This window comes from Aedes aegypti, chromosome 2 (assembly GCF_002204515.2).
Source record: "Aedes aegypti strain LVP_AGWG chromosome 2, AaegL5.0 Primary Assembly, whole genome shotgun sequence".
Taxonomy (NCBI): Eukaryota; Metazoa; Arthropoda; class Insecta; order Diptera; family Culicidae; genus Aedes; species Aedes aegypti.
Window position 1 is genome coordinate 231,632,278 of NC_035108.1, and position 27,516 is coordinate 231,659,793.

Sequence of the window (27,516 nt, forward strand, 5' to 3'; positions counted from 1 at the left end):
CGCATTGAAGTTTCTACCTATAGAGTAAAGTGGGGCAAGAGTTTCTTATAAAGATTTCTAGCTCAATTCAAAACAAAACTTATAAATGTCATGGTTGTTCGAATTCTATTCAAGTAAGAGACTTTCACTCCAAATATCATAAAAATTGATTGAGATTTGGAAAAGTTATGGCTATTTGTTGTTTTTCGACGTGAATATTGTAATTTTAGTCAAACTTTCGTTGCATGGAATCAAATAAAGATAAAATCTTTTTCAATATTTTACGTAAGGGCGTTTCTAGGCTTATCATAAGGATGCTTTGAGGTGTATTAGTTTTTGCATAAATGCTTGAAAACAATTTTTGGCCCATAGTGGGGCAAAAGTTCGAATCAGCGGGGCAAAAGTTCGACCCATGTATAAACTCACCGAAAAATTTGCAAATTGCCTAAAATCCACACATTATCTACAAATTTAGCTGAATTTGCCTTATCGTGCGAAAAAGGTCACCAAAATTTAACATTTACACTTAATTTTGCGAAAAATTGCTATTTTTGAGTACATTACAATTAACCCTGTTTTGGGCAATTTTTTGATGAAAATTTAGTGTGTATTTTCCGGCAAACTTAAGTTTACGGCTGGTATAAAGTATGCCTGTCATAAAAGTATCAATATTTTGTGTTTTAGCTAGCGAACTTTTGCCCCACACTAGATTCGAACTCTTGCCCCACCGGTGGGGCAAAAGTTCGTTTAAGACAATCAATTTTGAAACTGTTATAACTAAAAATGGGTAAATATTTTGACACAAAGTTTGTTCGGCAAAATTATAGCCAATATGTTGAAGGTTCACTGTATGGTATTTGTTTAGTTTCAACTGCTATTGTTGCCTGGAAACTTTGATTATACCACTAAGGTCGAACTTTTGCCCCACCTTACTCTACATATAGAACAAATTTAATGTGCGTGAATCAGTAGCATTTTCACCAGTTGTCAGTCTTCCCAACTAATGATTCGCTAGTTGGAAGGCAGACGTGTTCCACCCAACGAATACCCCGCTGTAGTTTGCTTTCGACTCCATTAGGAAAAATTACTCAAATGTTCAAAAGTGTGAGAAAAACAGAATTTTCTCAAATTTGGCTTATTAGGCTAAACTACCTCCATTGGGTAAAGGCAGCTCTCTCTATTTTCAAAATTAAAAAAAAAAACACCGAGAAATTTTGAGTTGAAATTGGAAGTTTCAAAAGTACATAATTTATTCACCTAATATTTAATAATAATTATTATTAATAAACAAGTTATAGGTATAGTAAACTCAAAAATTGGGTGTTCATGCCTGTTCAAATTATAGAATTGTACACTCCAATGCAAATCCAGTCTCAAATGTTATAGACATTGAAATCGAATGTACCTACACCATTACTTACATCCGTTCGAGAACTGCTGCGCTCACTCTTCGAAGCGCCTTGATGGTGTTGTACATTTTCATCACCCTTTTTCTGTAGCAAAGTGGTGAGGAAACATAAACATAGTTGCATTGCATGAACCAATCGAATGATGAAGCAAGAGAAGAATGTTGCACACATCATCACCACCGTTATGTTTAAGCTCGCTGGCAATGTCCGATTTGGTTCCGACATTAGTCTGCTTATTGCTCTAATTTTAACGTAACAGTATCCCACAATGGGGATTTCGGGCATTTAGGTATCAAGAGCACACCTTTTCTAAATTATGTTACGCAAGTGTAGGTGTCCTGGCGTTACACTCACTATTAGCGTTAGGGCTTTAGATTATAATATTGTAGGATTGCTATATAAGAATAATGATTTATTGATTTGCAAATGTCTGTATATATTTTAGGATTGAATAGGTAGTTCTAGCCTTATAAGAAGCAAACAAAATGTTGAAAAAATGTAATTAATTTGTCATCTACTTGTTTGTACTTGCAGTAAAATTAACATGAGGGCCTTCCTTAGCCGAGTGGTTAGAGTCCTCGGCTACAAAGCAGAGCCATGCTGATGGTTTCTGGGTTCGATTCCTGTTCGGTCCAGGATCTTTTCGTAATGGAATTTTCCTTGACTTCCCTGGGCATAGAATATAATCGTAACTACCACACAATATAAAAATGCGAAAATGGCAACTTTGGCAAAGAAAGCTCTCAGTTAATAACTGTGGAAGTGCTCAATGAGAAGCAGGCTTTGTCCCAGTGAGGCCGTAATAAGAAGAAGAAGAAGTTGTTTGTACTTTTTATTTATGATTCCAATTTTATCGAAACCATAAAACAAGCATCACTAAGAAATATTGTTTAGTGATCGGTTAATGGACAGCTCATAAATCATGTGGTCATTTTTATGATTTTCAGAACCCCTTGTAGTCTTTTGTCCATACAAACATTTCAAAAATAGTATGCGTTACACAAACATTTCAAAAACGTGGTACGTTACGAGGTTAGATCTACCGACCTGAACCCTAGCGTCATTGATTTTTATCCTAGAGTTCTAAAATGATTCAACAAGAAACAATTTCCTTCGAGTAAAAAAAAAAATGTTCAAAAGTATTGCAAAAGTAACCTGTTCATAGTTTTATAATAAACTTAAACTTTTATAATATAAACTTTTATTATAAATTCGTTTAGTGTTCTGGCAAAATGTTACATAGCGTTATGTTGTAATCTTGCCCAGGATTCTAAAACAATATGAATTGAATTCGTTGAAAATCCTGGCTATGGAATCCTGGTAAACAGTCTGTGAGAATCTTGCGAAAGTTAAGGCTGATTTGCTGTTGACAAGAAAAGTAATCGCCAATCAAGATACGTGGGAAATTACTAGCATGAAATGCTCAATAAAATCACATTTTTTATCGCAGCACGCGGTCAAGGAATTTCGTGTTCAGAATTCTGTTCTGAAAGTCGTGTCCAGATTTTTTTTTAAAATCCTGATTTTACAAAAAGCCTGCCTTTCTTATAATCCTGTCAAGGATGAATGTCGAAGGAAGTCATGGTAGAAACATTGTTGAAACACCCAGAATTTGAATCATTCATAAAATAAAATATCTAAGAGGATTAAAAAACAAAACTATTAAAAGATTTACTAAGCTTGAAAATTAGGTTGAAACTAAATTGAACTAACTTCGGGTTGGTAGAATATTCAACGGGCAAAATATGAGAAGAATCTTCGTACCCTCCGCGGGCCGCACAAAATGAGGTCGCGGACCGTACTTTGGGCAGCCCTGTTTTAAAGGCTGGTTTGCTACTGACAAGAAAAGGAATCGCCTATCTCGATCACATTTTTCTGATCGCAGTACGCAGTTGAGAAGAAATGTCAATTTCAAAGAAGGCTCTCTGTAGGAAATTTCTTGACCCATTCAGTCAAGGAATTTCTTTACTTTTCTTGAGCGAAACAGCATACTTAGCTTAAGCATTAAAAAAATGAAAAAAAAAAACTATTTTTGTTTGTTGATAAAATTCAATAATTTTTTTGAAGAAATTGGAACGTGACAAAAAGGGACATACCTGTACTAAAGCTTTGTTTCTCTCAGAAAATGAATCAGTTATGACTAATAAGGGGCGCGACTTCATTGAGTTAATTCTCTTGAAGGGTCTAACTAATTCGTTCCTTTAAATTATTTTGAATAAACGAAACGATTCTGTATCGAATCGATACTTTATTGCCCCTCAATAGCAATTTAGTAATACGGCATGCACTACACTAAGGATACGGGTGCTAAAATTACTGAAAAAAGTTATAAGCCCTCCCTCTCATGCTTCCTTCAAAGGGCAAATGTCCACTGGAAGCATTAACGTGTCGGTGCCCTTTTAAAAAAACTATGCAAAGTATGTTGCAACCAGTAATTGATATTTTTTTCTTTCTACTGGAAATACAGTCAACTCTCCACCTCGAATTTTCAAGAGCACAAATCTGGAGAACCAAACATCAGTTTAAGCTGAAAACTTAATCGATTGGTCACCACCAGCTAGTGATTCATTTTCACCTTAAAAGGTGTCGAGTTACAGAACACAAAACCAATGCAACTGCAATCCGAGGAACCATCGTCATGAAAACCAACTTTTTATATAGTTCTCTAACTCGATATCGATATACGAAATATCGAGTAAGAAAGAGTTGACTGTATCTTTATTAAAAAAGGCGGTGGAAACTATGTTGTCATCAGCAATTGATATTTTTTCTTTCAACTGAAAATATCTTTATTTTTTTAACAGTTGACTACATTTAAAGTTAATTAACTCATTACGCGTGGTGAAGATGGACAAATTATGAGTGAAATTATGAAAAAAAAAATCCACGTGCTCGGCTGGGATTTGAACCCAGGACTCTTGTATGCTTGTATGCTGTAGGGATTTGAATTGTAAATAACCAACTTAGTTATTGATTCACCAAGCGCTCGTATAGCATACAAGAGTCCTGGGTTCAAATCACAGCCGAGCACGTGGATTTTTTTTTTTCATAATTTCACCCATAATTTGTCAATTTTTACCACGCGTAATGAGTTAATTAATTTAATAACCATGCGGATTGGAATACCGAACAGCTCAATATAAGAGTCAATTTACATTTAAAGCTTTTTTATCACTTTATATTTTTATAAATAATTGAAATGGAATTTTTAGACCAATTTTGTTGTTTTTAAATACCATTTTGTGACGATAGGTATAATGTACCATCTAAATTTTTGCCGATTTAAAGTTTCAATACGATTAAGCGGTACTGTCACTGCTAACTCAATTAAATCAATAAGTTTTTTCATGAAATCTTTCAAAAAAGTATGAAATGTAACCGCAAAGAGTATACGGGTTTGATAACGCACTTTTAATGCCAATTTAAACAAAATGTATATCTCTGGCCGTGCCGTATTTGGGCTTTATATAACAATACTTAAATTAATGATATATTCTGAAATTTAAGATAGATACTGACAGAAAATTTCCGTTTCTATTGTTGTTTCCTCCTCTAGTGTGTTTGTTCAAGTTTTTCTATATGAATTTTCACACAAAATTCACTAGCGATTGCCACATCGTAGACGAAACTGATCGTGTTCAAATTTTGCACAGTTGATCTGGTTATATTAAATCATTCAATTTTGCGTTTTTCATATAACTAAGTACATAAAACCATGGATTAGAAATTCAATATGTGTAGTCAATAATTTCGAAGCAACTATAATAAAATAATATCATTATATTACCCGTTTCTTACATATACATTGTGCTTTTCTATATTTACAGTTGACACAGAACTTTTGGCCGATACAGCATGTGTGGCAGAGAGTGTCGGCGAAGATACTGAAGAGGAAGAGGACGAATGGAACTACATCAAGGCGGACGAGAAGTCTAAAGATAATCTTCAAAGTCCCAACCCGCTGGACAATCAGAATTTAGAAGGCGAGTTACTTATCACAGACCCAGTACAACCTCAAGAAAGTGAACAAATTGAACCAGTGACTGTGTCAACTGAAGTACCGGTGTTGAATATTGCAGGCGATTCACAATTGCTTGATTTTTCGATAGCAGACAGTGTAGAGAAAGAAGACACTTTTGAGCAAGAAAAAGAAAACGTAGAAATAGTAGAAACAACGGCTCCTGTTGACGAAATATCTGATAACAACGTACCCGAGGAAACCTATTCGGCAGAGGACGCTTCTGAAGAGCAAGCAGCAGTTGTATTTGAACAGGTAAATATATACCCTACATGATGCACAAAACGTAATCTAAGATCTTTAGGGGGTGCAATGGAAGAATTAATAAACTTGGTTTTTGAAGGCTGATTTTCCGTTATCTAACAATTATACAATTAGGCATAGTTAGCATATTCATGAAAAACAGTTTAATAAGCAATATTGGTTAAATCATTTCATTGTACAACTCTTCATTGAGGATTTATAAAAAAAATCTATTATCATTTCACGTTTCATTGTCGTCAAGAATGAACACTTTTATTAATAGTGTTCAAGCGAAGTTTTAAAACAGTTGACACAGAAGAACTAACATAGTTGAATTTAAATCACTGTTATGCAACCCAGCAACTGCTTCAGTGTTGGAAACGAAGACTGACGTGATGCTAATCGGACCGATACCACATCCCAGCCAACAATGGAAACTGGGAAAGGATCGCGACAGGACGATACAAAATCCAAAAAGTAGTCTATCTCAAATGACTCATAGGGGGTAGATTCGTTACGGATGGCACCTTTCGCAGAAATAACGCAGATTTGATTATCGACGTGACGTTCTGTAGACCTAACTAAGAAACTGGACATCAAGCTATTTGCTTTAGTATAATACCTGTACGATGTACCCGGATCTTTAATGAGCCCACAAAATTTCACCCATTTTGATCGCTTGCTAGGTTCTTTGGGGAAAGTGTGGAAACTTATGCAAATATCACTGTTCTTCGCTTCCTGTGTCGTTTACTTGCACACATTGACTGCACACTGCGGCATTCTATCAAAATTTACCAGAAATTGTTAAAACTGTACGAAATAAAGTGGAAAAACTTCCGAACTCGCGCACTTTTTGCTTTCGCGTCAAGGGATTTTAAATTGTAAACACAAATAGTGACGTAGGCATGATCAGCGATGTATTGGTGTTAGGTGTCATATTCAACTTTATACAGTTGTCGCACACACTATTATACGGAACTGCGCCACCTGTTCTGTAACTCATTGGATGGGATGTACCTAATAGCTCTTATATTTTAAGATTCTTCCAAAACAGATTAGGGAATTATGACTATACCTAGTTTAACTATATAATCCCTGGCCAAGAACACAGGGTTTGACGGTGCCAAAGTAGAAGGTGCACCATAATAATACCCGTCTGTGAAACATATCACCTTCCCAATACTTTGGCACACCTCTAACGGTTCATGATTTATCATGAAACGGCTGCATTCAGGCGGAGGATCTGTTAATATGTTTCGGCATATTATCAGGTCCTCTTCGAACGGAGGGACCGCCAGGGCTCATTAGTTACTTATACACCAGTGCTGGTTGTTGATGGTTCAATTCGTTTACACGAGCTGTACAATCCTTTGTACTAATCAGTAATGGTGTTTAAGTTTCGAAGCTAACGTGTGTTCAATCGTTTTATAATGCTACATAAGAATGTGTGTTTGGTGAAACTCTTCGTTACACTCGTCGTTATAAAATTGGTGATAGTGAGGGTGCTAATAATTATGTTTGAAAAAATGTTTGGTGATGAAAATTTTGAAAATGGCATTGGAAGTGATAGTGTTAGTGGTGTTGAATATTATACAAATAATAATTATATGAACCCTACTAGTTTAACAATGACCACAATACATTTTGCAATAATTTTTCTGAAGATAAACGCTATTGCCTAGTATTTCACACATGCATGATAAAAGTGTTTATAATGACAGTGAGTGCAGAAGAATGGATCGAAGTGATTTTTTTATTGCAACTTTCTTAATCTTAGTGCTAAATCGTAGTTTGAATAGTTAGGACTCTACAGCAACAAAATAATGAAAAAATAAGTTGAATATCTTTTAATTACTTAGTAATGGTAACAGATGGTAAATCTTAATAACAGTGAATTTATATGAAAATAATGTGATGTATTTTTGATGAAAATTTGTAGCTGTGATAGTGAAAAGTGATATAATGGTAAATATATCTGAAGTATATTACGAAAGTTGATGAGTGATAATCGGTGATATACGTGATAGTGATAGTGATAGTGATAGTGAGTGATGAAATGAAATGGGGAATGAGGACCTTTTAATAAAACTATTTCGTTCTTCACTTTAACCACTCTAGTAGCATTTCAGGCCTTATCATAGTTTGATAGTAGTCTGAACTACTAGACTGCAAAACTACGGCAAGGGCTGATTGCTGCTAGCGTACACAGTGACCATTTGAGCAACATTGCTTAGGAACGTCTGTGTGATGAACGCAATAGAGGCTTATAAAAGCAAATGCTGGGAAGGAGCTTAGGGCAGATTAAGAGTGCCAGTACTACCCCTATCGCTACCGACAAAAAAAAAAAAAAAAAAAAACCTAGTTTAACTATATAATGTGTGCTTACGATGGGTTTCTTCAAGTCGAGTCTAGTACACGACACTGAAGACGGCCTTACAGTTGAGGTCAAAATACACGTATCTGTCAAAAGATACAAACTCTAGTGGAATTAAATGGTATAGTACTAAATTCGGTTTTCATCTACTTATTCTCTTATTAAATGCTTCATTGTCAACAATAGTACAAGTAATCGCTAGAGTCTTAATTGAATAAGTAAAGAACTGAAGCAAAACGAAATGTATTCCTTCTGATTCGAATACAATTTAGATTTCTGAACAAATGCTACAGACTCTTTCCTTTACTTTAAACCAGACCTGAATGATCCTTGTTGGATTAAAAGGTCTATGTTAAAAAAATACTTTAAACCCCAAATTTATAATAAAACAGATTTTTTTTTGTTCATTCAAATTCGTAATGTTTTTGGTTGGTATGTTATTTTCTTGAAAGAAAATAATAATAATAGTTCTTTTAGGTCCAAAATAATGCTACTCGAAAACAACAACGTTGACAATATATTAATAATTAGAATATCTAGAAGAAGCTAGAAAATGAAGAGATTGATTCAAACCAACAATTTGATTGTTGAAAGGCTATCAATGGGACTTAGGATTTGTTGGTTGTATTGGATGGATAAAATCTAGTACTTGTTGCACGAAAAATCAACTCATTCGATACACCAATGAAATCACTGATCAATGGGTTACATGCATGCCCTGATTCGCTACTCGCCACATAGTAACGCACATGCGCTAGTGTCTATGCACGAAAAATCGCTAAAAGGTAACGCGGAAAATATTTGTATGGCGAAATGCAACTAACGAATTATTTCTCAAAATTGGGAACTATTTTCGAAAAAGTATTTGGTACCGGTTGTACGTAATGATAATGACTATCATACCTACCAAATATTTTTTCGATTAGTGATTTCATTTACGAGAAATTTGATGTTAGATGCCTTTCCCCATACAAAACGAAACGAGAAAACTTCTGCTGATCAACTGTGGGCAAGAGCAAAGCCGGTAATCCATTCGAACCTTAAACATGTCGAATGTATACATCGGATGGTAGGAACACAACATAAACTGTGATGTCGCTCTCAATACTTCGTTTAAGATGTACTCTTATTTGCCGATATCAATTGAGTACTAACGCGTCCGGGATCCAGCACACCATCTCCTCATTGCAGGTTCGATTCCAGATAGAGACGAGGATAGAGATAAAAAAGTGATAATAGACGAACCATTGTAACAATGGGTACACATTTTGTTTATTTTTGGATCAAGCCTTATATGTACATGATCTAAACTGCCGTGAATCGCAAGTCAGTCCCATCTGTAAAGAGTAGGCATCAGAGTTGCTCAATATCAGTCGTATCAACACTGATAGCTGATGTTTTAAAACTATCATTATCACTTGCGAGCTATCAATATCACTCTGATTTGACATCCAACAGCAGTGATGTGACATCGCACTCTAGATCATAATCACTGCAGATCAGATCAAGTTATCAATGTTTTTCAGTGACCAACACATAGTTTCAATCCATCGGCAACACTGTCAAAAATATCGTACGGATAAATTGTAATTTCATTTGCTGATTTAAGGCTAAACTTAGCCCATCAGTGATATCCATTAGCCTGGGACACGATTATATGAAAAATTTAGATTCTCGCTCCAGTCCACTTTTTGGATTGCATTTAGGTCCCATAACAACCGTGCAAAATTTCAGCTCGATCGGAGAAACTATATATTTGCGCCAGCCGTTCAAAGTTTGTATGGGATTTACTATGGGAAAACTTACTTTTGCAAAGAAAAATCGCCAGAGGCCCCCCATTGACCTCTATAAAAATTCTGAACACAGATCTCGATAGGTATTGCTACGATGAACAACATTGCCGAAGACCGCAAAGCAATCCGATGCTTGTGTAAAAAGTTATTAAGCATAGACTATTCGGAAATTTTGCCTGATTTTGTTATTATTGTTATTCCTTTAAGTGCTAATCAACGTCGCGTTGCCAATAGGTTTTCATTGAATAACTTTTTTCACAAGCGTCGGATTGTTTCGCGGTCTTCGGCAATATTCTTCATCATAAAAATACCTATGGAGGTCTGTGTTCAGAATTTTTATAGAGATCAATGGGCGACCTCTGGTGATTTTTCTTTGCAAAAGTAAGTTTTCCCATAGTAAATCCCATACAAACTTTGAACGGCTGGCGCAAATATATAGTTTCTCCGATCGAGATGAAATTTTGCACAGTTGTTATGGGACCTAAATGCAATCCAAAAAGTGGACTGGAGCGAGAATCTAAATTTTGTCCCACACTAATATCCATACTCTATCGCTATCAATGCACTGGTGATGGAGTAGACAGCATGATGTTGATGTGATTTAAAACGAACCGAATTGTACCGCAGTCGGCCTGAAACAATGAGCAAATTTCAAGCGTTGACAGTGACATCGCGCAACTCTGGTAGGCATTGAGAAAATGGGCTGTGTATTTTGCAAACTCGTTTTTCATACGAATATTAACCCTCTAAAAAAGTTGAAATGTGAAATTGTATAATGGTACCGAATGACATGTATGCCAATGATACAGGTTTAGGGCGCCATTCACCGCTCATCCTAAGTATGAGACCCTTGTTATAAATGGTAATTGATATGAAAATATTAATTAAACTGTTTTATAACAAACAACTAAAATAGTAAAAAGACTTCTTCTTATGTAACTTGAATGAAACAACAACCGATACGTTTAGACTCCGTCACATGCCACGGCTCAAACTAGACTGAGCTAGCTCTTTATTATTCAGCTCTCAGTCTCTTTTCTGAAGCGTTACATGCTAACGCTTAATTATAAAGTAATAGGGCAGACACCACAACCCTATACACAGCACTAGTTGGAATCAATTTACTTTCATTAGCTGGTTGTTATCTCTGTACTGTAGTACGACAACATATTTAACATTAGCAGCTAAGAAGCATTTTTGATCCGCCATAGTAAAATCATTGTTGACCTCATATTTATTGCCTTAAACAGCCTAAAATAATTAAAAAAACGAATAAGATAAAATCATATCAGTTTCATTCTGATATACCCCTTCTTGTTATACCAATACATGCTAATAACGTTTATAGCGAAAATTTGTTCAGATTTTTCAAAATAACTCAATGAGCGGTGAATGGCGTCCTTACGGTAGAAGAGGCTTCAAGAAAAAATGAAAAAGGGTAGGGATGTTCAAAAATAAAAATTATAAAAATCAAACACCAAAATTCATAGATTTGCGAATAAAAATAAATCATTGCCCAAAACGTGTTTAGAACGATTTGAGATAACTAAAAATGATATTTAGATCGAAAATAAAAATTTGGGTAGGGTAAAAGCACCGGTTTTGGCCAGCCTAAGAGAAAATGTCAATAAAAATTAAATGGGAAGCCGTGTTTATACTACAAATATGTCAAATGCAAGCTTTCAATCCATTTTATGTGTGTAAAATATCAAAACTGAGCTAAAACCATTTTTTTGCTTTGAAAATCCCGTTGGTCAATATAGGTCAACGGAACCAGTTTCGGCCAGAGATTTAACTTCGGTTCCTAAATTGGCCAATCGCATTGATTTCTCATGAGAGTGGCCAAATTAGGAGTGCCCTGGTCAAATTAGGTGTATGGGAGTTAAAATTATAAGGAAATTAATTGTTTTTCTTATATTTTGAATCAATTTGGACGAGTAAATGAATGTAGCTCTATCATGTGAATGTGATCTACTGAAAACAAAAGGTTTCATGTTGATTGGCTATGTAAAACGGTGTATAATCCCCTATGGCTACAACTGGAGTATGGCCAAAACCAGTGCTTCTACCCTATGTTTAAATCTTAATGAAACTTTCACCATTTACTTTTCACTACGATATCTTTACGAGACCGCTCGATATTGAGCCACGGCGTTCGGCTCCGACGCGAGTTGATCACCGTCTGAAGTTTTGAGCGCATAGCAACTAGATAGCGATCAGAATCTATATTCGCACTGCAGTATGTGAGAACATTGGTGATGTCGGAGAAAAATTTTGCATCGATTAGAACGTAGTCGATTTGGTTTTCGGTTTGATTATCGGATGATCTCCAGGTGGCCGTATAGATATCTTAGCGGGGGAAGAAGGTTTTTTGTACTACCATACCACGAGAGGCTGTAAAGTTCACGTATCGTTGATCGTTGTTTTATATTTTTCTACAATCAACGTATCACAGAAGTATTATAGTAGTTTACGGAACACGTTGCAGAATAATAATTGTTACAGCACGAGTCGTAAATTTATCCTACGAGGCTTGCCGAGTATGATAATTACGACGAGTGCTATAAAAATCGAGTTCTGCAACGAGTTAAGTACAACATTTTTTGAAATTTCGTAGAAGACCACTTGAGGGTATCAGAAATAATATCGGAATGCTTTCACCATCATTTTAAGGGCCCTCCCCTTGGTTATGCGACCTTGCCGCGATGGGAGGGCATAATCCATTAGCCCATATGATGGAAACCAAAGGCGTAACCTGTAGTGGTGGTATCACATTTTGGCATTTTTTGCTTAAAGCCGCGTCATAATTCATATGGCATAGACGCAATAATATCTCGGATGTGATCCAACGGACATTCTGCGTCATTGATAGAATTGATGCCCATTTCAAATAATTAATCTATTCGAAGTGGACATTAATACTATTGGTGACGTTCAGTTTGCCTTTTGCTAACCAGAATGATCCGTAGCCACTCTTACTATTAGCTAGCTAGATACATCGTTATCATATACGACGTAGGGAATACTTAGGAACTCTTAGGAAAATGACTAGTAGATTCACTGAGTAGAAATAAGTGGCGACAATCTTATTTTAATATGGTTTTTACATTTCCATAATAAGAAATACCTCTTTTGTAACAGCGGTATAAATAATCTAATTCCAGCTTCATTTTCGCAAAAATTACAAGTAGAAAGTAGGCGTTGTGAAGCATTGCATTTGCCACCGAAAAGTGAATCTTGTAGGAGACTTTAATAGAAGCCTAAGGTAACTTTACTCTTCAATATTCACTATAAAAATGACTATGGAAAATAAGACGCTGAGATCGATCATTAGGGTACACTTGCTAGCTTCGAAAAATTGTTGAACAGACAAGGAAAGCGACTATTTTTCTTTAGAGATATATGAACGTAAAGACCAATAAATACGTTTAACAACAAAAAATGAAATTAACTAGAGCTCTTACTAAACAGCCTAATTTTGTTAAGACTTGACGACAATTGACATTTAAGACTCTAATCTTACGTAAAAGACAGGAGTAATCAGAATAGCACTTGAATGACAAATTATTCAAAACCATTTCGACTAGACAGTATTAGTAATGACACTACTACACTACTATTTCAAACAAATTCTGATGGAGCTGCTGATTTTCACAATGCTTTCTTTTCTCCGAAGCAAGGGAATATGGGTACTTTTCAAAAACTACCACGTCACAATACTAATAAAAAAACAGTGTTCATGTGGGCGCCATTGCCTAGTCCGTCTGAGTATAGAGCTTAGTGACATTTGAACACACGAAGACTAGCATACGCTCGTCATACACAGTTTGTTTTTGTTTCCTCAAAGAAACTTGCATACGCTTTCCAGACTCATCAAAACGCATATGGAAATATTACCCAATTTGAAAAATTTACACCCGGATTCTGGGTGTTTTTCGAGACAGAGTGCATATTGTTTTCCTCTAAGGTTCACAACCACATCTACACTAAAGCACCCATACCATTAGGCGTGATAACCACTATTGGTCCTGGTAGAGGGGAAACTTGGCAAAAGCCAGACCGAGGGTTCAGCCTTGACAAGTTAAGCTGTCAGGCAGCTCCAACTGAATACCACACAAAAAGAAAAAAAAAAGGAATGCTTTTACCATCATTTTACAATTTCCGAAATCATTGCGCAACTCAAAGCAGTTGCGTAGTGGAAAAGTGCAAAAAAATAATTTCATGCTCGTTTTCCGTTAATTACACGGAAACTAAAATATGTTCCGAAAAAGCTTAACATTACATGTTTTCAAAAGCACCGTAAAAACTCAATTTTTTATTCTCAAAATCGGCAATCAGAAGAGGAGAAATTTTTTTTTTATGTCTTTATTTATGTGAATTTTAACACATCCGGCTAGTTCTTCACTCGTCAGAGAGAGCCAGACGGACTCCTCGCAAAAGAGGAGAAAAAAAAGGAAAAGGATAGGAATGTTCAGAAGGAGACATTAGAAATGTCAAAATTCATATTGTTATGTACGTGATTTTAGCGTTTTGAAACTTCTATGAAGTATTGATTTTACTGTGAAAGTGGTGTGATTATAATTATAATGAGATAAAACTGAGCTGTTTAGTTCGGAGTATCAGAACAGACTGATCATCTATTTATTTCAATTTCTTCGGAGCCCATCGGCTGAACATTGTATGAGTGTGTGAAACCGACATTTATCGATCGCTACTGGATTCGGTATCGTGTAGCGAAGATCACATATATCGCGAATAAAGATAAATCATTGCCTAAAACATGCTTAGATGGATTTTAATTAACAAACAATGGTATTCAGATTAAAAAAATGGGTATTAGAGGGTTTTCTACTGCTTTGCTAGACTACTTCTCTAACCAAAAAAATACGTTTCTTGTAAAAAGTGCTTTGACAAACAATGTTGCAAATAAGCTTAATTTTTCGAAATTATTGTAAAGTAATCAAGTGTTTTTCAATAGCAAATTAATTCTTTATCTATAGTTTTACTATTGGAACTGTTAGTTTACTTTTGGATTGATCTGATAAAATCATATTCTTGTAACTACTGCCTATCATTTATCAGTTTCTAATTGTCTCAAATCAATGGAGCTTTGGAGCTACCATGGGATAGATAGGGAGTAAATTTCGTATTAAAGCTTTCCTTGCCTCGTTTCAATGTAAACGTGTTTTCATGTTTTCCAATGCGTTCAAATTTGTGTGAACACAAAATCAAAGAAGACATTTCACTTCTCAGCCATCGAAGAAAAAGTAAAACCGGATCCACCCTAATGGGTACAATAACAATCATAGCAATCGAAAGTTTAGATAGGAATAATAAACAACATAGCAAAATTTAAACAGTTTGGTAAATAGCGACTAACACTGGTTTTGAGCCCATATTTTGCGATTTTAATTATATTTGTATATGACAGTTCAAAAATTGACACAGCTTACTTATGGATAACAAATTAGTTTATTTTTATTCTTCAACACACGTAAACTAAATAACCCGCTCTTATTTTGTATTTCAGGAAATTGCAGAAACAACAATTGCATCCCCATTGACAAGCGCTGTTGCGCCTGTGGTACTCGAGGACGTTGATCAGACGCCCCTCGGTGAAGATCATCCCGCTGAAGTGGAGCCAAATCTGTTGGAAGAGAAGACTTCTGATATCGTAACGGAGGACAACAACATTGCGGAAATTGAAACGGAACCGCCAGTAGAGCTTGTTCAGGAAGATACCTCCTCTTTGGAAGTTTTGCCCGAGGACACCTTATCTACGGATATTGAGGTGGAGCACGAATCTGAACACTTACCGGAAACAGAAGAAACGGTTGAAATTGAAAGTCCTATTACTGAGCAAAAAGAGGAGGAACTGCAGTTAACTGTTGAACCAGAAACAAGCGTTGACGTAGAACTTGAACGTCCAAACAGCCTTAGCTTAGAGATGGCTTCTAAACTGAATCCCGAGGCAAAAGAATTCGTTCCGGTCAGTTCACCATCCAAATCTAATCCGACAAGTCCGGTAGCCAACGCTCCATCCATGATACCTAACTCTTATTTAATGCTTGACGATGATACTGTTGTTGCCCAAAGCCCGAAGAAATGTACCACCACGATGGATAATATTGATGTTCCAGAAGAAGACGCCTTCCAGCATGAAATGAATAATCGACCTCATGAACTGGAAAAACCATCAGAATACATCAATGGAAATGCCGAGATCACAGCTCGGTCTCATTCCCCTGCTAGTGAACCATCCTATCAAGAGCTCAATCTCAAAGAAGCTATGCAAGCTGATGAGAAATTGGAACACGATTACAACGACGAAAAGCAAGTAGTTCCCGAAGACAGCCCATCGGAGCTTTCCAATGAACAAAATATTTTGCATGTGTTGAACAAGGAACAAGATCCGATGAACATGTCATTCTATGAAGGTCGCGATGAAGGGTTATTGAGTAACTCCGATGAGCTGAACAAAGTGCACGTGCTACCCGAAGAGGATGATTCTGAGGAGCAACCAAAAGAAGAAGCCGATAATGTTCAGAAAGCCGTTTGTGAATCTACACCAATAGAAGAGTCAGCTCATGATGATGTTGCGTTGGATAACAAGGAAGAAATTGAAAACCCGGAAACTGTATCACAGACTACCTTGGAAGAACACGTGGTAATAAAGTCACCTGTTCATGAAGAGCCACCTGCCGCAATATTTGCCGTAGCCTCCCAAGTAGTTAATGATGTTGCTGCACTGGTTGATCAAATGCAAATTGAATCGCCTATTTCAAGCGATCTTCAAGATCTAGAAATAAAACAAGATGAAAAAGTAGAGCTTGAACAATCAGCGACTGAAACTGAAGGCGTGATGATGGAACAAAATAATGATATTTTGATTAGCTTAGAAAATCAGAGTGATTTCAAACCGCTAGAGGATGCTGTTGTTGTAGAGGAACATTCTGAATCGCCGCACCCGAATGCAGCAGATGATGATATCAATCTACATACTGCAGAAACCGAAGAACTAGTTTCACCACTAGTGGAATCTGTACAACACGAGGTAGTGGCGGAGAACGAGTTCATAACTGACGAGAGTGTATTAAATGTTCCTTCATCGTCACAACCTGCTTTCTCACCTGAAGTTCCTGTTGATTATGAACCATCTGTAGAGAAACCTGCAAAGGAAGTATCCACAGCTGCCAACATAGAAAGCGTATCAACGGAACTTGTATCTGAAGCGAAACTTGATACAACAGCAACAGCTAATTTATTAGATACAGTCACTCCTGTACTTGAGCAGGTAATCAAACCAGTTGAAGAGCCCAAACCTGCTATAGTAGCATCTAAATCAGCAACACAAAAAGCGACAGTAACTACTAAAGCCAGCACTACTAAAACAGCAGCAACAAAGACAACATCAAAGACGTCCACATTAACCGCTGACAAAAAAGCGCCTACGTCGGCAAAATTACCATCGAGACCCGCGCCCGCTAAACTTTCGACTGTCCCGAAGCCTTCAACTGCTGCCAGTACTGTAAAGAAAACTACTGCGCCGGCTACCAGCAGAACAGTGGGAATTGCAAAACCATCCACAGCTCCATCTACCACCCGCACAAGTTTGGCCGCTACCGCAACGAATAAGACTTCATTAGCTGAGAAGAAGGCACCTCTATTGGCTAAAAAACCGGCTACAACCGCAGTAAACGGTGACGTTAAGACTACTACCTCCAGAAAACCACTAACATCATCCACATTGAAGTCATCCACAACAGCCACAAAGAGCTCTACCACCACAACTAGCAGCAGTAGCAGCGTTCCAAGTGCTAGGTTGTCGGCAACATCTGTAAAATCAACAACAGCAAAACCAATGACAACGACAACATCAAAGTGAGTATATTGTCTATCAAATTAAGTACTCAATTTGGGGAGTTTATGCGTTAACTTTTGAGGTGATTGTGATGAAGTTTAGTTCAGTTTTGTTTTTGTCTTCTCCGGTAGGATAAAAGTTCACTGGCTAAGTTCTTTTTACTCTATCGTCAGTTCAATTAGCTCAACTTTTAGTATTGCTAGTATTTATTTTTGTTTGGTTCTACATCAATTTGCTTGATAAAACCTCACGCTCTCCAGATGCACCTTGTCAATCCACCTAGCTCGCTGTGCCCGGCGCCTTATTGTTCCGATCGGATTTGGAGCAAATACAATCTTTACATGGTTCTTGTCCGGCATTCTTACAACATGCCCTGACCAGCGTATTCTTCCAGCTTTAGCCACCTTCAGGATACTGGATTTACCGTAGAGTTGGACGAGCTCGTGGTTCATCCTTCGTCACACGCCATTCCTACACGCCACGGAAGATCGTCCTTAGCTCCCGGCATTCGAAAACCTCAAGAGCTTACAAGTCCTCGAGCGTCAGTCGTTAGTAAGGATCCGAGGTAGACGAACTCATGCACCACCTCGAAAGTATCCCCGTCATGGCACCTTCAGGCGCAATGTTTAACAGCAGGCAAGAATGTCCATCGCCTTTTCGTAGTCCCCGGCGGTTTTCGAACGAATTGGAGTGTTCGTCCGAGATTTTGCAATTTTTAATCGTTGCAACCGTCCTTGTCAGCACGACAATTTCTTTATAACAGAGTTCTGAAATTTTTCCACCGTGAAGAGCGACATTACTGTTGATTGGATGTGATTGATTCTGATTTCGGTCAGTCATTTGCATGCAATCACTCATCCGGGTCACATAAAGCCTTTCGAGAATGAGAATCACAGTGCCAAGATATCAATTTTCCATCGTGTGCGTGCGGGGCAATCTCCGATAGTGTGTATGAGTCGGATAAATTGCGGACGGCATTAGAATGAAGAATCCATCCCGGTTTGCCTGATTGAATAATGCCTACATGCATGCTAGAAGGGGGTTGTCCGACATTTGGTGGTAAACCATTCCGCGGTCAACCAATTCGCGGTGTACCATTTTGCGGTTTACCGTTTCGCGGTCTGTACCATTTCGCGGTATGCCATTTTGCGGCCTATACCATTTCGCGGATACCGCTTTTTTAGATTTTCCATAATTGGATACTGAAAAGACCATCGAGTTAGGGAGCTATCAAAGAACACAAGATCCATCGCAGTTAGTAATGAAAACCAGCATTTACTATGTTTGTCCAACTCGATTATTATTATTATCTTTGTTAACGAGATTTGCAGCCTGAGGCTGGCTCATCTCGAATCTAACTCGATATCGAGTAAGGAAGAGTTGACTATATTTTGAATGGTGTCCAGCAATTTAACCAGGAGCGATTCCCTAACCTCAAATCTACCTGTTCCACGAATAGAAATTCTTGAATTTTAGCAACAAATTTGCATGTAATGAGTAGAGATTTGTTAGAAAAGATGATTTCAATAATAACCTTCTCGATTTATAATCTAAATTTGCCGAAATAGTCATTTTTAGAGTCGTAGAACAGGTAAAAAGTGAGGTTACGAGTCGCCACTGAATTTAACCGAATGTTATTTGGTCTTAACTTAACCCGTAGGCTACTCAACATTCCATTAAAAAATATGGAGTTATGCTCAAATACGAGCAATTTGAATTTTGTATGTCAGCCCCGTAGCCTACGGGTTAAAATTAATCAGACAGCTACAACGCTGATATGTAGGGTTTATTTTGGCCCAATGACGAATCCTACTATTTATTTTTTTTATTTGATCAGTATTTTTTTATTATTTAAACATAAGCTTTTTGAGTTTTTGAGGCAAAATTTCCCTCGTTTTAACTGATTACTTACTCCTTAGCAGCTTTTTGTAGTTATATTGGTTTAACGATTATTTGTATTGTACTTGCTTACATTTTCACCGAAGATTTTCTCTTCTTCTGATCATAGGCTGTTCTTTCAAAACTTGCTTTTTTCATAATTATCGCCATTGAAATTTATAACACGTTCATTAAGAGTCTTCTCCAAAACAAACTTTTTTGTTTTGTTTTTAAAGTGAATATGAACGTGATATACGATACCATTTTTATTTGAGATTTTGCCTTCTGTCATAAAAAGTATATTCTTTCAATTTAGCACTGTCACACCGGTTGTTTTTCAAAGGCAGTTGTTTCTATATCAATGATGAATTGTCCTTCTTTAAGCATAATTTTTCCTATGCAATGTATCTTCGGAACTCATTGGTAACACGCAGTAAACTAAACTGCCCATAAAGACATAACTGTCCCATATGGAATTAGTAGGCATTGAGAAAACAGCGCTCAAAGTTTGAAGTTTGCATTTTCATACAAATGTTTATAAATTTCTAGTAAATTCTTGAATGCAATATTCATTTAGCTCCATCCCACAGAATACTCAATTTGCAATATTGATCATTAAAAAATATAAACTTGAACATAATTCCAGTTTTGCAGTTGCTATTGGGGTTCAAAGTTCATATAGAGACTATTATGCCTTTATTTTCCACAACATTTTCAAACAAAGTGTATAAATTTTCATATGCCTTATGAAGTGCATATGAAAACGTGAATGTTGGGATGAAAAAAGATGATGGTTTGAAAATCAATATGGGACAGTTATGCTTTTATGGGCAGTAAAGTACTTTTTTTTCGATCAAACAAGGTTCGGCCAAATGACCCGGAATCACACATATTCATATGTTTTTGCTTATTTCACTGTTAAATTGTAACTACTAACATTTATTGGGTGATTTTGCCTTCTTTTGATCAAAGGATTTTTGTACGAGTTGCACGTTTATTTGTTGGCAATATCGCTGATAATATTTTATCAGTGATTTTCCCTTCTTTTGAACACATGTTGTTCCTTCGAATTACACTGGTAATATAACAAACCGCGAAACGGTACACCGCGAAATGACATACCGCCAAACGGTACTAACCGCGAAACGTCATACCGCGAAATGGTTTACCGCGAAGTGGATTACCGCAAAATGTTATACAATCATTCCCGGTCGGTCCAGGATCTTTTCGTAATGGAAATTTCCTCGACTTCCCTGCGCATAGAGTATCATCGTACCTGCCATCATATATCGATATACGAATGCGAAAATGGCAACTTTAGCAAAGAAAGCTCTCAGTTAATAACTGTGGAAGTGCTCATAAGAACACTAAGCTGAGAAGCAGGCTCTGTCCCAGTGAGGACGTTAATGCCAAGAAGGAGAAGAGAAACGCAAGTATCAACTTGTCGAACAAAGAGCCAAAACCAATCCGCAACAGCTTGCTTTGTTGATGTTTTGATTTGCTAAGCAATAGTTGATCGAATCGAAATACGCACACAGAGCTGCTGCAAAAATGCTACCGCCGCCCGGCCCGAGCGATAGGAACCCAGGTAAAACTTAGATTGCCATTTCTGTCCTTTGAAGACTTATCATCCGAAATTATAATTGACGATTAAATAAATTACAGTGATCCCTCCATGAGTCGATGTTCCATGACTCGATATCGACTCATGGAACCATACTGGAAACAAAATTTCATGGTTACTATGATGATCCCTTCAAACAGCTTTCCAAAGGATTGGTGTTCATTGACTCGATATTTCCATGAGTCGATGGTCCCTTCAATATCGACTCATGGAGGTTTCACTGTAATTAATTAATAGTAATAGATGAAATTTCTCTGGTTGTAGCTCTTTTACGTGGAATGCATTGTTGTAGCCCTGAAATTGTGCTTCAATTCAATTTAAGCGCGTTTGCCACGGATAGGACGAGCCAGCAGGATGTCCTTCGGCATGATTTAAACGTTCAAAGCCTCTTGGCACACGCATCCGATATCGCTGCCGATCCTGTCTTAATGATGGTGGATATCCTGGCCTTTTCCGAGGCATGGACGGTGCTCAAAGCCACACGGTGGTGAATGGATTCACCTGTATCACAACTGCTAAGCGTAATACGAGTTGCAGGTGTTGCTATACATCAAAACAACTCCACAAGAACGATGGCACACACGATACGCAAATTCTGCAACAGTTATGATTTAGGGGCTTGTCAGATGATTATGGTGATATCGGCGCTGCCGAGATCACTTATGATTTTTTGGGCACTACTAGTTTGCCTCTACATTTGCCCGGATACCACGACTAAGCAGAAGAAGGTCTTCATGGGGCGGAACTTCTTCGAGTATCAAAAGGAGACCATGCCAATCATCGTGACAGGCAATTTGAACATCGCTTTGACCAAAGAGGAGAATATGGAGCTCGCGGATTTCATGGAGAAGTATCTCAACCTCAAACTGGCTTCGGATCCCACTTAACCTATCAATCTTAATGGATCATGCGTGGACCTAACGTTTAGCCGGAATATTCATTTGGAGAGCAAAAATGATAGATAGAGAAAGAATCATGATGATCGCTCATGATTCTTTCTCTATCGACCTGTTATATCAATGGTGAAGTGTTAACCGAACCAACCAGCAAACAAACCAAACGACCTTTTCAGGGCCACGAAATCAATGGAAGAGTTATTTTCAATTAATTGCTCCAAATTAACAAGCATACACTTAAAAATAATTTCTTCAATACAATCGCCTAAGCTTCTGAATACATGTTAAGTGATTATTTGTTTATTTTAACATGATAGTGTGAAAATTGAATGGATGCTTTACAGTCTTTCATAAGTTCGTGACGGTCTTAAGCCAGGAAATAGAATAAGCTAACGTTATCCAACGTTAACTTGGCGGTCGTATCTCGGAAACAACCTCTTGCCCATTCACTTAGCCGTCCACCCAAGAATTCTCCTCACGCTGAGTCCACCGCCAGATACAGCAACTTGGGCAAGTCACCGAAATTACAGTCCACCGAGATTAGAATCGCCCGAACAGCTTGAATGGCCTCAATGTGATTTTTGAAAGTTAAATTTTTATCTAGGATACTTAACTTCATCTGACCAAATTATTGAAGGTTTCAAAGAAAGATTTTCTGGTTTATGTGGGAATATTATAAGTTGAGCATTATGAGAAATCTTCTATTTTTGCAATTATGAAGAAACAATACCTAACTTTTCTGCAATCTACTACATATGACACGTAGGCTTCGTCCTTTAGCGGAGAGACCTATGTCATCCGCAAACAAAGATTTTTGAAGTACCGTACATTGTTGATAACGGATAGTTTTCGGCGCAGTTTCTCCATCATCAGGTGTGGTCTGAGGTCAGAGAAGTGCAGTCCATCGAACAAAACGTGGTCGATTTGCGATTTTGTCTGCAGTGATGATCTATAGGTGTACCGATACGGGAGGTTGTACTGGAATGGCCGTATTCTTGGATGTGACGAAATCTATCAGTCGCAAGCTGTTCAAGTTCATCCGGTGGGCACTGAACTTTCCAATCGTCGGTCTGAACTCCTGCTTCTTGTCAGTCTGAGCTTGTAAATCTCATGTGATGATTTTGTCGTAGTGGTCTGGGCAACGGTAATATTTGCTAATCTCCCCCTAGTCCTCTCTTAGGTACGCCAATGGTAATCGTTATTAATGATTGCTTATTAATCGTTATTAATGATTGCTTACCACAATAGATCAATAAATGGTCGCAGTGGTTCAAATCCCAACAAAAAAAAAATGATTGCTTTGTTCTTTTATTATTTTCTTAAGGACTTCAACATCGGCACCTGTGAAACCAAGTTCAGGTACATCTCGCGTTTCATTGGCAGCCCAAGCAGCTAAGCCACGAACAGCACCATCTACAGCGAGCAAGACTGCAACATCCACGATGGCGAGTAAAACCACTCAGGGATCATCCAGCACCCTAACCAAAAGGGTCAGCACCGTTGGGGTAACGTTAAGCAGTATCACAGATAAACCAGTTAAATTAAAATCAAAATTTATTTTTCATTAGACCGCGGCACCCAGAACAACTACAGCAACATCTAAGACGATGACAACTGCTACTAAGACCAGCTCCGTTACCAGTCGGACATCCACAGTTTCTAAGTTGAGCAGTACTAGTACTACTTCAACTGTGAGAAAAATAACATCAGCAACATCGCCCACGAAGAAAGCAGTTCCATCACCTACATCGAAAACCACCGCTAAAACATCTTCAACTGGCAAAACGGTAACATCGACGAAAGTCACTGTTTCCAATCACGTCAATGATGTCAAAGTTCCACTCACCGAAGACTCCATCTCCAGTGATCTTTTAAATTTGGACAAGCAGTTTAAGAATGATAATAATCAACTCATCACAAACAATGGCATCGAAACGCAAATGATGGTGATCGATTCAGCCGCAGACTAAATTATTGTTCCTTCGTTTTGTTAGGTACCATTTTCTATACATTTTTATTTTGTGACATGTTTGCATGTGTAACTGGCAATCACACTATTATCATATACATATGTTCGAAGGGACAAATTAGAATCTTCATTATTATTACATAACAGTGATACAAATTAATGCATGTGTAGTAGTTGTCGTCGTATGATTCGGCTTATCCGGCGGTGTTTTGGCAAAAGGGGACTCTATTGTCTTTGATAGAAACATAATAAAACCAAACGAACTGTTCAATTTGAGAAGACTGTTGGTTTGCCAATCCCCATGTAAGTGACGAATTGAAACAGCATCGTCAGCAATTCAAAGTGGTATTGAATTGACCGTTGAAAAAAAAAAAAAAAACGAAAATGTCCAACATTTGCAATGCTTTAAACTGCTTACAAAATTTAGCCTTTTGATAACGAGGCGACGGCGCTTAAGTTGGTGTTTCATTTGAGCTTCTAGGTAATTATTATTCGCCATGTTTGTTTTGGTGGCTCCGGTAATGTTCCTTTTTTGGCGGGGTTTATACATCAGTGTGGAAAAAATATTAATTTTGATGTCTTCGACTCAAGACGAATATTTAAATGATTCTTTAACCGCCAACTGCTTAATGTAATCTATGTGTCTTTTATAAAATTTGTGATCAAGCTTGCGATATATGCGCCTAATTAAATTGCCTTTTGGTAACAAAATGCCGGAGAATCGTTTAAATCTTCGGTAGCCTTTTGAAATTATTCAAAAATTTCCTTAGGTAAAGTTTGCTTTGTTTTTGCGCATGCGTGTGGGCAAATTTTGAATGATTTGACAAATCCACATTATTTCATTTAAAAATATAAATTGTATCTCATTGCCTTTGAGAAAGTAGAATGTGTTAAACGGCAACGCAAGACGAAACAATAGGAAGAAATGTCTGAGCAAGTTGAACACATTCAAGTCACTATTTCATGAATGTGCTGGCACAATATTAAAGTGATTTTCATTTTTTTTTTCTGAAATTAAGAATGTTCAAAATTTGTTTGGGTCATACTGATTGAATTTACGCCTTCATTATTAGGCTTAAAAGTGTTTAGATGAAATTACTTCAAAAGTCCAAAAATAAATTACAACATTTGTCAGTCATTGTTTATCACTTCCTACGTCAATCCTAAGTCAGATACACGTTCACAATAAAGCTGTACTGAATATACATCTAAGCTTGCCTGTTTGCATTCTACTTATTTCAAAAATACGCATGCTAAAAGAAAAAAAAAAACAATTTAATTATTCATTATTTGCTTCTTTAACCAACGGTGACAATTATCTAAAAAACACATTTGTATTTGAAGGTACAACTAGTGTTACCAAAAAGACCGATGAAATTGCATAACGTCGAAATTAAATCAAGAGCGCTATCGATTAAACTCCAATCGTTATTAAATGGATTGAATCAATTTCGAACCAAATCAAAACTGCCACCATAAGTGCAGGTGAGAGTTCAACATAATGCTTGCTATGCACTCATCGTAAATTATGCACCATATACTTATAGTTGTTAACCATTCGAAAAAAAAAAACGAAACAATTACAGCGAAATCCTCGTACAGTAGACATACAATGTTTTGCAATAATAGTGCTACAGTGGGCTATTCCTTATTTATATACATTTGCTAGTAATTTATTTTCCATAATAATAAATATGCTAATCGAACAAAAGTTTGTGCAGACAACGTTTCTCCGAAACACTAAAAATCATTCACTGATGATTTGAATGGTGAATTGAAGCAGAATGGTCATTACACAACAACAGCTAGTCTTGCAGTGTCTATATACAAATAACGCACAAAAAAGCAAATACGAAAATAATGCTGTATCGTGAAACGGAAACTAACAACACCATTTATGCCATTTCAGAAATACTTTTGCTTGCATTATATTTAAGGCATAGGGTATGTTACAACGGCAGAGTCCTACATTTGAGGGCTATTCTGCAAAGGCAAAAACAGATAATTGTATGGCATATTTCACAAAACTAGTGATTCGGCTAAAATCAAACTCTTTGTCCACATATACAAAACTCATTCAAGATAAATTCGCATAGAAATCGCAAACGTTAATTTTAATGAATAATAAATAATAAATTGCATTTTTGGCAAGCTATAATTTGCGCATACTTTGTTGCTAGGAAGTCATTAATGTTACTGTTTTATTCGTTGAGCAAATGAAAGAACTGCGATTGCATACTACACATAACATACCGACCAATTCATACACGTAGCTAATCAAAAATAAATATCATCTAAACAGTAGTAGATATGAATCAACAACTTTTATTCCGACTTGCGTTAAACAAAACAAGAAACCTTTCGAACAAAAACAAACCAAATCGAACAATCAATCAAGATCTTAAATTCAGAGAAACTTAGACTGGAAAAGCAAAAGGGTTTTAAAATGGTAGATCTATCATTACGTCTTCACATAAAATGATATCGAATATGTTGTAAGAGGCAGAATTATTATACCTTATTGCTTGGTTGTTTATTCCTAAATAATGATTTTTAAAACGAAAGCTTATTGGAACTGATAAAATTTAACACACCATTATAATCATTATGATAAAGAAAATAACAACACTATACTTATGCTTGCAATTTTACCCAGTTTATTATTCAATGCATTACACATAAAGGAACTGAAGGAAAACGTCATCAAATGAAAAAAAAAGAGATCTTTATAGAGAGACGTTATTACTGTTAGTCAGTTGTAAGGATTAGCTGGATCAATAAAAATGACGATGATTTAACGATTTTCCATTGTGTCACCCATTCATTGTAGCGAAATATACCCTTGATAGCTCCGCGCATTAACTCATGTTTCACATCACGCCATGGAATATCACAATAGTCACAAAACAGTTACAATTACACAATTAAAATTATTCATGATGTGAATCAGTGTTGCATTTGAACGCGTTCGGTTTGCATTCCAATTCAAACATTTGAACGAGAGCTCAAGTAGGCTTGAACAATGAGCAGTTTAAAAATTTGAACCCGTGCAAGCTGAAAATTGAACGTGGAATGAAAACTGTCGTCATACACGACACATTTCAATGCTGAAATTCTGCAAAGATGTTAGGAAAAATTTATGGTTCCATATATTTGTAACGATATGAATTCAATGTGTTCTGATGTAATTTTTTTCTGGTTTTCAACTTCATTTTTCATGAGCAGGCGCAGAATCTTGCACGAGAGTTCAATGCTTACTAGGTTCTCGTGCAAAGTTAGAACGCGTTCAATTCACTTTTAACACGCGTTCGGTTCAAAATGTATCACTGATGTGAATGCAGAAATTTTCAGTTAAGATGGCTTCTAAAAGCAGATGTGTTTAAATAACATTTTGTTTAGAAAAACGGGCAATGGGGAACATTTTGATCGAAAATTCCTCCTCCAATCTACCTTATAACCCTTTCTAGTGATG

General features: G+C 36.8%; 1 protein-coding gene across 1 annotated transcript in view; it reads left to right on the top strand.

Annotated features, from left to right (window-relative positions):
- LOC5574376 (serine-rich adhesin for platelets) overlaps positions 1-26,846 on the top strand; it is a 148,525-nt gene extending 121,679 nt beyond the window's left edge. The window contains exons 10-13 of the mRNA XM_021844390.1: positions 5,216-5,661; positions 15,347-17,697; positions 23,400-23,580; positions 23,644-26,846. Coding sequence (XP_021700082.1) covers positions 5,216-5,661; positions 15,347-17,697; positions 23,400-23,580; positions 23,644-24,045 — 3,380 coding nt within the window. The 3' untranslated portion in view covers positions 24,046-26,846. The remainder of the gene's footprint in view (positions 1-5,215; positions 5,662-15,346; positions 17,698-23,399; positions 23,581-23,643) is intronic.
- The last annotated feature ends 670 nt before the right edge of the window (positions 26,847-27,516 follow it).